The sequence below is a fragment of the Tamandua tetradactyla genome, chromosome 9, assembly GCF_023851605.1.
Source record: "Tamandua tetradactyla isolate mTamTet1 chromosome 9, mTamTet1.pri, whole genome shotgun sequence".
Taxonomy (NCBI): domain Eukaryota; kingdom Metazoa; phylum Chordata; class Mammalia; order Pilosa; family Myrmecophagidae; genus Tamandua; species Tamandua tetradactyla.
This window is the reverse complement of record NC_135335.1, coordinates 48,853,200-48,869,757: the sequence shown is the minus strand read 5'-3', so window position 1 is coordinate 48,869,757 and position 16,558 is coordinate 48,853,200. Positions and strand designations below refer to the sequence as shown.

The 16,558-nt window shown below is 61.1% G+C and overlaps 1 protein-coding gene across 1 annotated transcript in view; it reads right to left on the bottom strand.

The window, feature by feature from the left end:
* Positions 1-15,256, bottom strand: part of SLC9A3 (solute carrier family 9 member A3) — a 37,665-nt gene extending 22,409 nt beyond the window's left edge. Inside the window, exon 1 of the mRNA XM_077116771.1 lies at positions 15,040-15,256. Within this exon, the coding sequence (XP_076972886.1) occupies positions 15,040-15,247 (208 nt within the window). The 5' untranslated portion in view covers positions 15,248-15,256. The remainder of the gene's footprint in view (positions 1-15,039) is intronic.
* Positions 15,257-16,558: the final 1,302 nt, after the last annotated feature.

Genomic DNA, 16,558 nt, shown 5'->3' with positions numbered 1-16,558 from the left:
CGTGGGCACGGCCTCAGGCCCCCCGCAGTGTGTGGCGTTCAGCACCTGGGAGCTGGAGGGGCACAAACACCTGCGGCGGGGGAAACTGAGGCAGAGCTGGGGGCTCCCGGCTCGTCACTGCGGGGCCGAGCTGAGGCTGGGCTGACCAACCCCAGAGGAAGTTTTGCAGAAGGAAGCGGCTCTCCAGGCACCTGGCGCCCCACGGCAGCCCTCTCCTGCTGTAAACTCCCGTCCAGCAAACGTTCGAGGGTCACAGGAAGCACGGTGACAGCCAGTGCGGCGCCCGAAGGCACGGGGACCAGAGGGCGGGACCATTGCCGTGGGGGGTTACAGCCAATTAAGCACAAAATGGCCTAGCTGCAGATACTGACGACGGGGCAGCAAACGCTTTTAGGCCCAGTTACAAACCCTTCTAACCTGCGCTGAAGGTCGGCAGGCGCCGGCCCAGCCTGAGGCCTGAATGGACGTCAGAAAGCGCTGGGCTCAGGGGCTGCGGCCAAATTGGGTGCCCCATGAAGGTTTCACGTGTGCATGTCGGACCCCAGAACACAAGCCAGGCCCTGGCTTAGCCCCCCAGGTCAGGCCTGGACCCCGCCTGCCCCGGAGGTGCAGACCGAACTGAGTCCAGCAGGGCAGTGGCACAGGCTTCCCCAGCGCACCCGGGCAGACCCGCCCCGTCCCACAACAGCCCGGGCGCTGCGCGGACTTCAGCAGAAAAAGGCAGGAGTCAGGTACCCCTGCCTCGGCCTTGGTGGGAGGGGCCGGTCAGGGCCTATCAGGGTTGGACCTGAACACACCCAGAGGCTCACACACACTCACACAGACACACCCAGAGGCTCACACACACTCACACAGACACACCCAGAGGCTCGCACACACACTCACACAGGCACACTCAGAGGCTCACACACACACTCACACAGACACACCCAGGGGCTCACACACACTCACATACAGACACAACCAGAGGCTCACACACACACACTCACACAGACACACCCAGAGGCTCACACACACATGTACACACTCACACTCTCACACACAGGTGCGTGCACTCACACATGGGCACACCTAGAGGCCCACACACACACACGCTCTCCCGCACAGGTGTGTGCTCACATATGGACACACCCAGTGGTGCACACACATACTCTGAACGCACACACATGGATGTCCAGCGCTTGCCCATCAGGTGCTGCCTGCCCCTTCCTTGGCTGTGGAGTGTGTGAGGCCCCCTCTGCTTGCCCGGGAGAGGTGTCGGCCTGTGCTCACTGCCCTGAGTGTGCCCGCATGGCAGAGCTGCCCTGTTTCCTGACCTCAATCTTGCTGGCTCACCAGCTGAGCTGGCTCTGCAACGTGCAGGAATTGCCGCAAATGTGTCAGCGGCCACGCCAGGGTGGGGCGAGATATTTATAGAGCCCGCCTTTGGGCCTTGACAAATCTCACCTAACCGCATGCCCCCCTTTCCCCTGCAAGGTTGGCTTTGAGGACCTGGCCCTCTCTAGCGGGGCCTTTCTGTCGGGACGCTGGGGACACCTTGGATGAACTTGAGGACACAGTGCTGAGTGAAAGAAGCCAAACACAGAAGGACAGTCACTGCCCACTTTTATGACATGGTAAAGGTAAAATCAGAGGCTTATGATACAGAACACAGGGGACCTTGAGGCTAGCGGTGGGTGAATGTTCAGCTAACGAGCATGACTTAAATGTAAGGCTATGGATGGAAGTGAAGGTGGTTCTCTGTGGGGTCTACAAGTAACACTGCCATATTGAAGATGAACATGACCAAAAGGGGTTGTGTAGACCTGTGTCCCACCAATTAACACTGCAAATGTAAATAAGTTCTTGCATGGATTACTTCAAAGGTATGAATCTTGTATAAAAGTAAATAATATTAGTGTATAGGGGAAAGTGCTGTTGCACACGGCGGGCTGTATTCAACAGGAAGACATCAGCAGTGCCGCAGCAACGCCTGGGAAGATGATGTGGGAAGGGCAAGAATTAAGGAGAAGTGTGGACTTTCAATTTTATAAGGGGGTGTTTATCAGTTGTTTTTCTCTTTGGAGCAATGAAAATGGTCTAAAATTGACTGTTGATGACGATACAGCTGAGTGAGGACACTGGACACATGGACTGTCGGCTTTGGACATTACACATGGAGTGGAGGTGGCTGCAGGACGCGCTGACTGGGACGCAGCGTGGTGAGCTGTGCTGGGAAATGCGATGGGACACTGTGTGGCTGCAGGAAGCAAAGGACTGTGAGCATGCAGGGAGGTGAGTGGACCTGGGGGACGCTATGTGGTGCAAAATAAGCCAGAAACAAAAGGACAAATATTGGATGGTCTCATTTAGAAAATATCTTAAGAAACCGGGGCCTAGATTGTGAACTCTTACAGCAGTCACGTTTAGTCCAGAGCTGTAATGGTATTTCTGATTTTGAGAGGCTCTATTTGCTCTGTGTGTGTAACCTGGTCTTTCCCTGGAACTCCGGGTACTTGTGTGACACCGAAGATGCAGTGTAGGAGATGTGCAGCCCTGCAGGTCAGCTCTGCCTCAGTCAACAACCGCTAAAGAAACCACGAAAGGGGTCAGGCTTCAGTTGGAAAGAAGAACAAAACTGGTCTGGTTGGGACTGAGGTAAATCAGAAGACAGAGTAAAAAAGGATGCTGTAATTTAGAATGCTACCTACTATATAAGGCCAAAAGAAGAGAGGTTTCTTTTGTCCAAAACCTAAATTTCCCATAGCACACAACTTAACTCAACCTGTCTGGATCCTTTAAACAATCCAAACACATGGAGTCCAGAACAGGAATGAGGGCTTGTAATTCTGTGTAGCTTAAGATAACACCTGTATACAACCAGGAATACGTTGGGCAGATAATTAAAAAATATTGGCAAAGTCCATTGTGGGATGGGAGAAAAAATATGGAACTGTTAAACTTTACCACTGGGGAAATCCCTGAAACTGTGTCAAAGATTTGGGACCCCCAAATCAATAGGCCAAGCCCTTGATCCTGAAGCTTACTCTTGTGAAGCTTATGTAGGTAGCAGAGAAGCTCAGCCTACCCGTAGGTACACCTAAGAGTCACCTCTGGAGGACCTCTTCTGCTGTTCAGATGTGGCCTCGGTCTCTCTAAGCCCAACTCTGCAAGTGAAATCATTGCCCTCCCCCCTACATGGGACATGACATCCAGGGGTGAAAGTCTTCCTGGCAACGTGGGAGAGGATTCCCAGGGATGAATCCAAACCTGGCACCACGGGGTCAACAATTCGATCCTGACCAAAAGGGGGGAAAGAAGTGTAACAAATAAGGTATCAGTGGTGGAGAGAGTTCAAATAGAGTCGAGAGGCTACTCTGGAGGCTGCTCTTATGCAAGCTTCAGGTAGACCTTGCTACCTATCATAACCTGCCAACCCCCACCAGGACCATTCCAGCCAATCCTAAAGAACACCTGGGACAATATATAAGATTCCACAAGGGTTCCAGGCACTAGAGTAACTTGCCAGAAACATACAACTTCCAGATGGGTCCCTGGACCAGATAAGTCCTGAAATGCAGGCCCAGCCTCTCCAGAACATCAACTAGTTCCATCTCCCTACCCCATATTATTGACAGGCCCTTCCAACATGAGAAAGTTAGAATTACCAGAGCCCAAACACCCCTAAAGAGAGGGATGGAAAGATCAAAGGTGATGGTGGAATTATACAGAGAAGGTAGGGTTTAACAAATGAGCATGGGTGCTGAATCATTATATCGATATCTCTTTTAGTCTCTAATATCTTAGAGCAGCTAGAAGTAAAAATCTAAAATTGTGGAATTGTGTAACCCGTACCAAACTCTGAAATCTGTTCTACAACTAATTGTTGTGCTGTGCTTTGAAATTTATTGCTTTTTTTTATATATGTTATTTTTCAGAATTAAAAAAAAACTCAGAATTAAAAAAAAAAGAACAGTTGAAAGATGATATCAAGGAACTTTTTCAGAAGGTAAAGGAAAGAGGGAAAGGGATGGAACACAGGAGAGAAGGCTGCAGAATGGTAAGAGAATACTGAGGAGGCCCGAGAACCAGCCGAAGTGCCGCCAGGAAGAGCCGAGAGAAAAGGAAGGAAGGAAGGACAGAGTCACTCGTGGAGATTTCTCAGAAGGGTGTGCGATTCCAGGTGAAATGGGTGAAATTCGGGCACCATCACGGAGCACCATTAGGAAAAGTGAAGATCCCCAAGGAGGGCTGGGCCGGGCCTTACAAAGGGCGCGGCTGGAGGAGCCCAGGAAGGGCGTGGGGGCCTCGCCACCGCTCTGGTGCTTCTGTGGCTCCTGCTGACCCGTGTCCACCCCAGCTGGGTCCCAGGCCCTGTCGGCTCACCCGACACCCGTTCCCACATGTCACGGTGTCTGCGAGGGGCCCAGGGACCCTAAACTGTTGAAGTACAGCAGCAAATCTGAGCCTCAGGGAGGGCAGGAGTGAGCCCGCAGCCTGGACCCTCGTGCGGCCCCAGAACACCATGGACGGCCACCCCGTGTCCCCTGTGTCCGGCCCCGGCCCCCGCACGGCCAGCCTCTGTGCCTGGTGGTCAGGACAGACCAGACAAAGGACAGACAAGGCAGTGTGTGACTTCCCCACAGAGCAGGAATCCCGCACTGGTTCACCCCTGCAGGCGCTGGGGGCCACGGACCCACAGCTCCGACCCGTCCACTCCTGAGGCCACCAGCAGGCCGTGGGCAGGTGGGGGGCAGCAGTGAGCGGCAGGGCCCTGCGGCCAGTCGATGCCAAGCACTGCTGCCTCCAGGTGCCACAGCACGGCACTGCTGAGATTTTGCCAAAATTAAAACAAATGCTGTTCCATTTTCATTGGACAATAACCAGAGATTTCACCCCAGTAAAGCAGAGAAGGAAAGGGCAGAGGGGAAGCAAGATGCAAACTGCCACCAGCAGTAAACGCCTCTGTGGACAGGGCCGTGAGGTCTGGGAAACCCTGAACCCTGGGAAGGCACAAGCGGGATGTGCCGTGGGACTTGGGGCCTTCTGGTGTGGGACTAGAGGCCAGGAAACAGTGTGCATGCACGTGAGTGTGCATGTGAGAGCCCACATGTGCACAATGTGCATGTGAGTTTGAGAATGTGCTTTTGTGAGTGTGGGTGTGCAATGCGTGTGGGTGTGCACTGTGGGTGTGGGTGTGGGTGTGTGGGGGGCAGAGCAAGGCACCATCTCAGGAGACCAGCTGGCTGGTGGACCCAGCAAAACCAAAATCAGTGAAGTTTTCCAGATGCTGACACTGGTGATGGCTAAAGCGAGTGAGCATGGGTGTGCAGTGTGCAGTGCACCCATGGGGATGTGCAGTGCATGCGTGAGGGTGCATGGAATGCAGGTGTGGGGTTGTATATGTGGGGTGCACGTGAGGAACTGCAACCGTGGGGTGCATGCATGGCGGGGCGGGCATGGGGGTGCATGTGTGGAGGTGCGGTATGGGATGCGGTATGAGGGGCGTGTGGGGTACAGTATGGGGGGCGTGTGGGGTATGTGTGGGGACGCGTGGGGTGCGGTATGGGGGCACATGGGGTGCACGTGGGGTGCGCGTGGGGGCGGTAAGGGGTGCGGCATGGGGGGCGCATGGGGGGTGCGTGGGGGCACGTGTGAGGAGGTAGGAGGCTCGCTGGTTTTTCTGGTGACCTTAGAGTTTTGCTTCCGTCCTACTAGCTGAGGGTGAAGAACATGCCTAAGACAATTCATCATGGTTTGAGGGGACACCTATGCAATGCTGTCCTGGGCTTTGCCCCCCCGTGCCCAATGCAGGGCTCACAGAGGTCCTGACGGCACTGTGACCCCAAACTCCCTGCCCTGTAGCGGCCACAGACGCCAGAAACAGCCAGAGGGGAGGAGGGAGAGGGTGGGCAGGAGCCAAGGCGCGTCACCACCCCCCGGCCAGTTCCTCAGACGCCACCAATGCCCTGTGACCAGTGCACACGCCTCCACCAATGCCTCCACTGTGTACACACCTCCTTCATGTACACACACGCCCCCACCACATCCCTCCACTGTGCACACGCCTCCTTCATGTACACACACGCCGCCACCGTGCACACACGCCTCCACCACATGCCTCCACTGTGCGCACTCCTCCTTCATGTACACACACGCCGCCACCGTGCACACACGCCTCCACCACATGCCTCCACTGTGCACACATGTCCCCATCATGCACACAGGTGGCTCAGGGGTGCAGCCGCCTGAGAGTCTCTGTGGCAGGATGGGCTGCCCGAGAACTGTGCACCCTCTGACTCGCTCCCCTGGCCAAGAGCTGGCGGCCACGGTGCCCTTGCGAAGCTGAGGACCTTGTTCCCTGGACAGTGGAGGAGCCGCCTGGTTTAAGTTTAACTCCCCCGCCAGGCCTGCGGCCGGTGCCCGGGGGTCCACGGCAATCAAGGGGCTGTCCTGGGAGGGTTCAGGCCACGTGGGCCACACCAACTGTGCCCCGGGCGTCCCACAGGCGGTCAGGCTCTGTCCACCATGGAGGCCGCACGCGCAGCAGCTTCCTTCCCACCTGGAGCGGACTGTGGGCTCAGGGCGGCCACTCCATGGGCTGGCCACGCCGGCAGGCCCAGGATGCCCCCAGCCCCTTCGGCTCTCGCTAAGATGGAATGTCCTTTGGACCTTGAGAAAACTAGGATTAAAACTGGCCAGCCAGGGAAGCCTTGGTGACAAGGAGTTAATGAGTATTGGGCTGACAGCTGCAGCTGTGTCCTCCACACGGGCCTTCCCAGAGCCTGATGACTGACCCCTCTTCCAGTGCACCCCAGAAGGACAAACCGCACGGAGGGCAGGGGCCTCCGCAGATCCGGGCCGGCCCCAAGCCCTGCTTCTTCTGTTACTTGCACCTCAATGCCCATCACACTCTCCTAGGGGAGGTGTGAAGAGAGGCCACCCCTCCCCACAGAGAGAATGAGGGGCCAGCGCTGGGGCTCGGAGGTGCCAGTGGGCTGCACAGCACGGGGCCCGCTGCCCTCTCAGGCCTTTCCCGGCGGAACTGACGCTACAGCCACTCCCGTCACGGGTGGCCCGAGCAAGGGCGTGGGCGGCAGGGACAGCAGCCATCAGGGCCAGCGCGCTGGGCGAGGCAGCTGCGCGTTCACCTCTGGTGCCGGTGTGCCATTGTCTTGGCATTTTCGTTTTCATTCAACAATTGTTTGCAGATGCCGCAGGGGTATGTGACAACTCAGCAGGGTCCACCTGGCACCCCAGAGCCCTTCCCAGCTGCTGCCCAGTCCCTGCAGAGCCCCAGGGTCGGTGGCCCCAGAGTCGGTGGTCCCAGAGCCCGGAGTCCTGCCTCAGACCATGAAAGCCCATGGGGCTGTGCACAGGCTGGGCACACAAATCCACATGTCTGCACCCGCGCAGCCCCCCACATGCCCTGCAGTCGCTCTTCCAGGACCCGCCCTCCACCTCACTCCCCCACAGCTGAACTGGAGGGCGACAGAAATCCAGGGCTGCACGGACCGCCCAAGGCCCTGGCCACGCTGTTGCCCAGGACATGCTCGCCCGTGTCAGGGCGGTAGTCACTTCCCCTCACGAGGCAACATCCAGGTCGACCTTCTGGGGCGTCCCGAGCACCCCAAGGACAGAACACAGAGGATGTGGCCACGGGCGCAGCTCCCTGAGGCCCCAGCCTGCACATTCACTCAGGGGGCTCTGCACCCCAAGTACGAGCCGAGAACCTGTCCATGGGACCAGGGTCCACTGCTCAGCATCCACAGTGGGAAGCTGAGGCAAGCTGGACACCAGGCTCCGGCCGTCTGCTGGAGGAGGCGCAGAAGACACCTGGGGGGTGGTGGCACGCTGGCACAGGAGGGGCCGCTGGACACCACAGCTGAGCTTGTGAAGCCCCTGACCCTTCAGGAACTCCTGAGCAAGGCACCAAACCCACGCCTCTGCTCTCAGCCTTGCGGGCTGCGAATGGGAAAGCAAAGAGCCCTTGGGGGCTGGTAATCTTCCACGCTCAGTATCCTTCCAAAAGCCTCAGAAACTGGCATGTTCAGTTGTTCCCCTTTCACTTCTGCAGGAAGCAGCTTCCCCAGGGGAACTCGAAACCAGCTGGACTTTGGTCCTACAGCCCAGTGGAAGCTCGCAGGCCTCCTGGTCTACCAGGAAGGACGCCCTGGCCCGGCCCAACAGTGCCTCGGGGGGGGGGGGGGAGGGCGGAACGTGCCAGCAGAGGGGCCTCGCGGGGGGTCTAAGGTAGATGCTGCACGGACACCCCTGGGTCAGTGACCCCCTACCCCCATCTCCCTGCCGGGAGCTCCTTTCCCATTAAGAAGTGTGTTGGGGACAGAGGGGCAGGTGGGGTGGCCCAAACCCTGCCCCCTGCCCACAATGGTGTCTGGCCCCGCTGCACAGTAAACATTTGTTGAATGGATATTAAACCAGAGAGTTTTTCTAATGCACAGAGATGTGGCTGCTAAAACAATTAAGCACTTTGGAACTATGTTAATAAAATAAATAAAACTGCTCCTGGCCCAGGAAGCTGTCCTTGTGCTCAGGGGCTGCAGGAGCCCTGGGTCCCATGCTGTCCCAGGAGTTGGCCGGCTGTAGCATCACGGTTGGGACCAGCCTGGCCAGGAGGCCTGGCAGTGCCGGGCTGGACGATTTTCCTGTGTTCTTCGGGAAGGCAGAGGCAGGGCAGAAGCATAGACCTGGAGTGGGTTTCAGCCCATGCACTGGGTGCGTTTTAGGGCCAGGCTAAGGCAGAGGCAGCCTGGCTTCCCTCCTGGGACCCATGCACCACAAGGTGAGCTCTGTGTGTGTGTGTGGGGGGGGGGGGGGCACTGCTGCCCTCCCACCTAGGCCCTCCCTCCATCCCTGCTCAGAGGCAGCCCCTGGCATGACTTTTTAATAAGCGCATTTCGCCAGTCAAAGCCTCAGTCAGGTGGTCTTGCTGCTTAGAGAGGGTGTGGGCAACTTGGGAAAGGAATTTGGCAAGATGATGCAGTCACTTCCAGGGCCCAGTCTAGGTGGTTTGCACAAAGCCTGCCAAAAAACGGGGTTCATATCCACGTTTGATTCCATTCACCCACCCAACTATCCACCACCCACCCGCCCATCCACTCATTCACACACCATCCATCCACCATCCTCCACTCATCTACCCGCCATCTCTCCATGTGCTTGCTGCCTACCATCCATCTACACACTGACCATCTACCACCCACCATCCATCCACCCACCACCCACCACCCACCCACCACCCACCATCCATCCACCATCCATCCATCCACCATCCTCCACTCATCTACCCACCGTCTCTCCATGTGCTTGCTGCCTACCATCCATCTACACACTGACCATCTACCACCCACCATCCATCCACCCACCACCCACCACCCACCATCCACCCACCACCCACCATCCATCCACCATCCATTCATCCACCATCCTCCACTGATCTACCCGCCATCTCTCCATGTGCTTGCTGCCTACCATCCATCTACACACTGAGCATTCACCACCCACCACCCATCCACCATCCATCCGTCTACACACTGACCATCCACCACCCACCATTCATCTGTCTACACACTGACCATCCACCACCCACCACCCACCATCCATCCACCATCCATTCATCCACCATCCTCCACTCATCTACCCACCGTCTCTCCATGTGCTTGCTGCCTACCATCCATCTACACACTGACCATCTACCACCCACCATCCATCCACCACCCACCCACCCCCAAATCCCCGGCAACACATCCTAGAGCACATGGGATTCTGAGCACTGGGAACACGGCAGAGCTGACCTATTTAAGCCAAAGAAGTCAGGTTTTGGGGGGCTGCACTAGATGACATGGATCAGCTGGGGCAGGCTGGGAGGTCATTCTCAAGTCCCTGTCACAGCAGTGTGGGCTAGAGAGAGTTCAGAGGGTTCAGTGGCAGGGGAGCTTGTTGACATACAGATGGGGTGGGAGAGACGCTTGGATGGGAGGGACGAGCCTGGTGGGTGGGTCCTGCAACTGTGCAGCTGTACAGCCCAGAAAGGTTGATGGCAGCCCCAGGTGCAAGGAACAGGGTCAGGGCCCAACCTCAGCCTCCAGAGAGGGCTGCCATGCCCACGCCCGGCCTTGCTGCCCTGCTCTCCACTCTGAGGGCTCGGATGACTGTCCCCTCTTCCTGCCCTCTTGCCCCTCCCTTCTCTCACTGATGGCCTTGTTGCCTTCCTAGCCCCCTGGCCCCTGAGCTCACAAATGTCCCCCCCCAAGTCCTAATGGGGTCTTCAGGCAATGGGGGGGGGGGCCATGCAGGAAGCAGGGCTTGCCTGAACCTGCCCTCTCCTCTCCCAGCCAGGCTTTAGGGGGAGATAGAACACATGTCCGAAGGTGCAGTGGGGAAGGAGGCCAGGGCCAGGCGGGAGTGAGCCTGGCGGGCAAGGTGGTGGGCACCGGCTCAGAGAGGACATGCCCCACAGCCCTGCAGGGCGTCCGTCCACTGCTCGGGCTCCTTGTGTCTCCAGCCGGACTCCCCTCACCACACAGCGCAGGACAGGGACCCCCTGCACATGTGAGAACACTGCCTTCCCACATGGGGCAGCAAGCACTGCTGAGACCTGCCACCCCGAGACCCCGTGCCCCGAGCAGAAGGCCCTGCCTGCATCCGGGGGCACCAGGACCCGCGAGGCAGTGGGGCCGCAGCGCCAGGACCCCAGGGAACCACGGCTGAGGGGACTCGGGCCGGGCCCTGCTCCTTGAAAGACTTGGCCATCCTTGTGGGCACAAGAGATGCTTCCCAGACTGGGAGACGCCCCTGCAGCCCCAGGGCACAGCAGATATGCCCGGCCCTGCCCAGAGGGGCCAGGCCTGGGGGGGGGGGCGGGACATGCACCCCCAGGAGCGGAAATGCGGTGGAAAAGGGCTGGGTTAGCAGTCACCCAGAGAGGGCATGGCAGGACGCTGCACCCGCTGAGAGGCCTTTGGCAGTGCGGGTGCTGGAAAGACCCTCCGCTCCCTGGAGCCTGGCAGAGGCGGCCGCGCCCCGCTCAGGGATGCCGCCCAGGTCGCACAGGACGGCCGGCGCGGGGCTCGTGGCACTGGGACCTTTGCCCCTCTCCTCGGCGGTGCCAGTGGGACTAGGCTCCTTGCTGGCCGTGGCCCGCTGTCCTGTGCGCGGCGCTGAGCACCAGACTTTGCACCTGGGCCTCGAAGGCTGGTCCCGCGGGGCCCACTGGGGCCTCCGGACCCCCCGCCCGCCCTCGGCCCGCCCCGGCAGTGGTCTGGGCGCCAGGTCAGATGGGCCTCCGCCCTCCCCCAAACCCAAGTGCAGACCAAAGTCCTGGCGGCCGCGAGCCCGGGGCCCTCTCCTGCTGCCCGATCCTGGTTGGGGCACAGGAGGGTCCCCAGCTCCCCACAGTGCTGCGCCCACAGCCAGGGGACTGAGCCGCGGGACACCTAGGACGCAGGGAGAGCCTAGCTGGGCCCCCCAGAGGCACCCGCACAAGATGGGGACCTGAGTCAAGAGCCTCCTCCCCCAGAAACACACTGAGACTTCGGGGCACCCCCAAGAGCGCAGGGACCCTGCTCCTTCCCATGGGAGCAGATGTCCCGGCACCTGGGTGGGCTACAGGAGGGGCCCCGTCCCATCCGGAGTAAGGACACACCAGCCCCTCCTCATCTCATGGCTCAGGGGTGGGGCCTGGCCTCTCGGCTCTGGGGGCCTGGTGCCCCATCTCGGGTCCGCTGCTCCGACGAGTCTCCCGCATCAGCACAGGAGGAAATGACAGACCCTGGAGAAATGTGTGGAAAATCAACACAGCTCCAACCATTCTTTTGCTCACAAAATAGGTCTGTTCATGCAGCTGTGACTGAAATGTCTGGGCAGCCCTGACCGCTGGACAATGCATTGGGCCCAGCAGTGTGAAAGTGCGTGCAAGCCCTGACTGCTGGGCACGCTGAGTGGGTGCCCTGGAATTCCCTTTTCCATGCGGCTGCAGAGTGGAGTCCTTGCCCCCATGGCTTCTAGTTGGGATGGCAGCCAGGGGCTCTGGGTGTGTGTGCAGGGGGAGTGAGCAGGAGTTCTGTGCAGGGAGAGTCAGGGGTGTATGCAGGGGTGTGCAATGGAGGTGTGGGGGTTGTGTGAGGGGTGGGAAGGGGGTGAGTATGGGGGTTGTGGGGTTGTGTGCAGGGGTGAGTGGGGTGTGTGTGCGGGTTGTGTTCAGGGTTGTGCAGGAGGTATGCTCAGGGATGTGCAGGGTGTGTGCAGGGGGAGTGGATAGGGGGTGCGGGGTGTGTGCAGGGTGTGTGTAATGGGGTGTGCAAGGTGTGTGCAGGGGGTGTGGAAAGCGTGGGGGGGGGCCTGGGGGCCAGGATGAAGCCTGTCTCAGTCCTGCTGTGAGGGTAAATCCAGAGTTCCTGGGGAGTGGGGGCAGGGAGAGAGGAGAGGAGGAAGGGTAAAATGCGAGGAGTGCAGGAGAGGGGAGAGACAGAGAAGGGGGGAGAGGGCTGGGTGGTCCAAGGGAGGGAGGGCTGCTGTTCCCAGGCACAGGGGGATGGGATGCAGGAAGGGGCCCCCACCCAGGCAGGAGGTGTTGTCTTTCCGCATCAGGGGCGGGGAATGGCAGGTGGATTGTGTGTGGTGGTGGTGGGGAGGGCGGCTGAGGTGGGGGGTCTGCCCTGGAGTCTGGACACCTGGGCCGTGGCCAAGGTGGGGGCTGCTGGGGGCTGAGGGGAGCCGGGGTCTGCTTGTTTGCTACACTTTGCTATGGTGGGGTGGGGGGCAGGGGCCAGAGGGCACCACTGCTTGCACGGCGGGCTCAGGAGTGGCCACATGGCCGGAGAAGGAGCTGGAACCGGACATGGAGGCTGGGATGAGGGCCCAGGGGCGTGGACAGACAAGTGGGTCCTGGGAGGACCACAGCGAGCCACCTAGAGGGCCCTGGGGACCCTGGCAGGGTCAGTGTCAGCAGATGGGCGAAGCCAGGCAGGACGGAGGAGAGATGGGGGTAGGTCGGGAGAGGCGAGTGCCGTGGGCAGGTGGCGTGTGCAGGCGTGGTGTGTGTGCGAATATGGAGCGTGTGCAGGCATGTGTGGGCAGGTGCACAGAGGTTACGTGTGCGGGTGTGGTGTGTGTGCAAGTATGGGGCGTGTGCAGGTGTGTGTGGGCATGTGTGCAGAGATTAAGTGTGTGGGTGTGTGTGCAGGCGTGTGAGGGTGTGGTGTGTGTGCGAGTATGGGACATGTGTAGGCATGTGTGGGCATATGCACACAGGTTACGTGTGCAGGTGTGGGGTTTGTGGAATATGGAGCGTGTGCAGGCAGGTGGGGCCTGGACCCCTCCTGGCTTATTTTCTAAAATGTGCCCCACCTCGGAGGTCCTGCCTGGCCCCTGGGGGGCTGTGGGGTGGGCTGGGGGAGGCTCTGAGGTGCATGGTCTAGAGGCCAAGTGTCCAGGCAGGCAGAGCCCAGGGGCCTGGCAGGAGGTGGGGGGCTGCTGGCCGGGGGCATCCTGGGGCAGCGGCCATGCCCCCCGGGTCACCCCCAGGCACCTGGTCAAGTTTTCCCCACCTGCAAGGGAACAAGCGCAGCAGGCGTGGGAAAATGGCCAGGCACGTGCTCTCAGCGGGGCTGTGGAACCAGCAACCCCGCCGGAATCACGTCTGGAACCCCATGTGTGGAGCTGGTGGTCCCCACCCGCAGTCCCAGGTCCCCTGGGGAAGAGAGGCTCTGCTTGCCCCAGGGCGGGCCGGCTGTGGCTTGGTGTTTTGGAGGAGCTGGGATGGGGCATGGAGCTGGGGGCTGCCACAGAAGACCCACCTGGACGCATGTGGCCTCCTGCTCAGGGCCTGGCCACTTGAAGGGGCGAGAGGCCTCTGGGGGGCCTCTGAGGGCGCCCCATGAGGGAGGGAGGGAAGTGGGGGGCCCACAGCGCGCCCTGGGGCAGCTTCTGACACACGTCTGTGACGTGGCGGGCGGGGCAGCTCCTGGCACAGTCACCGGCATCCCATGGCGCGCCCTCGACAGCACACATTGGAAGGTACCAGATTGCAAAGTCCAGGAAGCGACAAAGAGCAAAGTGATGGAGGATCCCAGAGGCTGGACAGCAGCAGGAGAGGTGAGGAGGCAGCGAAGGGGATTCACTGAAGCAGGGGAAATGTTGGCACAAACACGCTGGATAACAGAGTGCTGGCAAGGCAGGCTCAAGCGACAGGCCCTTCCCATCCCTCCTCTTCTTGGCCAAGGACACCATCACCTCTCCGGACCACAGGGGCTCCTCTTCTCCCTGCCCCTCCCCATTCCAAACCATGTCCTGGAACCCCCCCTCCCCCGCCCCGCTCTGTTCAACAGGGCTGTGTCTCTCTTGACCATGGCCGGATGCTCCCCCCGCCCCAGGACTGTCCAGGGCGGCTTCCTGGGACCCCTTTGCTGACCAACACCCTGAAAATTTGATGCTCGCCAGCCGCGGGAAAGCTGACCTTTCAATCACCTTGCCCAAGAGCTCATTAGAATCTCCATTTTATTTGATTCACTGAAGCAAATTTTTAAAAGAAATCTAACAGTCTGGCTTTGAAAGGAGAGAAAGAAGACTGTCAGCTGGAAAACTGCTCCCCAAAATAAGCTTTTACTGGGTTTACTTTCTGAATAGCATTTTTTTTCTTTTCTTCACTGGAAACTTACAAAATTATCGTTCCCAAAACCTAACGCAAGGACATTTCCTCTCTCCGCACAGTGAAAAGCTCCGACAGAGCTCAGGAGCGCGGGGCCCCGGAAGCCGACACCCCGCGACCGCGGAGCGCGGGCCTGAGAGCAGCTGCGGCCCCGCGGGGTGCGCTGCCCCGCGGCGTCCCGCGCGCCGTTCCGGGCCCGGCCAGGCTCGCACCCCCCAATCCTCGATCGGCCTGACCCGACTCGCGGTGCGCGGTGGCCGCGGACCTCGATCCCCGCTCTGCGGCCACGCCGACGCCGCACGATGCGCACACTGCAGGGCGAGAGCGTGGCGCGGCAGAGGCCCCGGGGAGCCCTGCGGGAGGGGGGCGCGAGCCGGGGCGAGGGCGCTCACCGATCTTGGCCAGGCTGGCGACGAGGATCCAGAGCGCGATGATGTACGGGTCCTGGACGTGGTGCCACTTGAAGGTGACCACCTGAAAGCCCTCGCTCCCGTGCGCGCCGCCCGGCTCCTCCTCGATGCCCCGCGCCCGCGGCAGCCCGCCCAGTGCCAGCGCCAGCGCCCACAGCAGACCCCAGCCGGGGGCCCCGCGCCCCGCCATCCCGCGGCCGCTCAGTGCCGTGGCCGCGCGCACATGCCGCCAGGAGACCCCGCTGCGCGCGGGGGGGACGCGCGGTTGCGGAACGGGAGGACGCGCGGGGCCGGGCAGGACCGGCGTCGCGGAGACGGGCGAGCTCCGGAGCGGGGCAGCTGTCCCGGTCCCCGCCCGCCGGGGCGGCCTTTATCCCGCGGCCCCCTCCCGCTCCCGGGGCGGAGTCTTCCCGCCCCCGCCGCGCACTCGCCGGAGCCGACACCCACGGCGCCCGCCCCGCGCCCCGCCACGCCCCGCGCACCCGGCCCTCCGCCCCGGGCGGCACTGGCGCCCCACACCCCACCCACTCCGCTCCGGTCCCCCTCCCGCCCCCGCCCAGAGCCCGCAGCAGCCAGGCCGGAGGTCTTGGGCGGCAAAACCTCGGGGAGAGCGTGATGGGGGCTGCGACGGGGCAGGGTCCGGGTGGACTCGGGCGCCCCTCGGCTGCCGTTGCTCAGCTCCGGGGTTCCCCAAAACACTCGCATTCGTAAGCGCAGCGCGGGATGCCTGGGCCTGGCTGTTTCCAGGAGTGGGAGATGGGGGTGGGGGACGGGCGGCAGGCCGCAAGTCTGCCCCTTCAGAGGGTCCTCCCCGCACCCCCAACCCCCTCCAAGGGTCCACCCCGGCCCCGTCCAGAAACCCCCCCCCCCCGCCCCGCCCTGAGCCCGATGCCCGGCCGAGCTCTCCAACGTCGGAACTGGGAATGTCCGTCCGCACAGGCTGTGGGCCCACGAGCTGGCAGAGCCCTGAGCTCCAGGCGCTGCCCGCTACTGGGCACTGCCGGCCCCTCAGCCCTTCCCCAAGCTTCCCGCCTTCTCCCGCTGACCCAACCTCCAGGCATAGTGTCTGTTCTGCCTTCCAGTGCACCCCAACCCCGGCTGCAGGGGCCCCTGCTGGGCTCCTCCTGCCCCTCCACAGTGGCCCAAGCCCCATCCAGGCCCCTCTGACCTAACCCTCCAACTCGGGGCCCCAGGAGACCTGACCCCGCCCCCTGCCCTCCCCACTCCCCCTGCTCTCCTCCCCTCCTCCCCTCCCCCTGCCCTCCTCGCTTCCACCCACCCGCCTGCCCTCCTCCCCTCCCCCTGCCCTCCTCGCTTCCACCCACCCGCCTGCCCTCCTCCCCTCCCCCTGCCCTCCTCCCCTCCCCCACCCTTCTCCCCAACCCCCTGCCCTCCTCCCGACCCCCCTGCCTTCCTCCCTGGTGGGCATCGCTATCTCTGGTCTGTGCCCTGTGCCTTCTCTCTGCCTGAACGCCTTTCCCAGATGCCACCTGCTAACCCC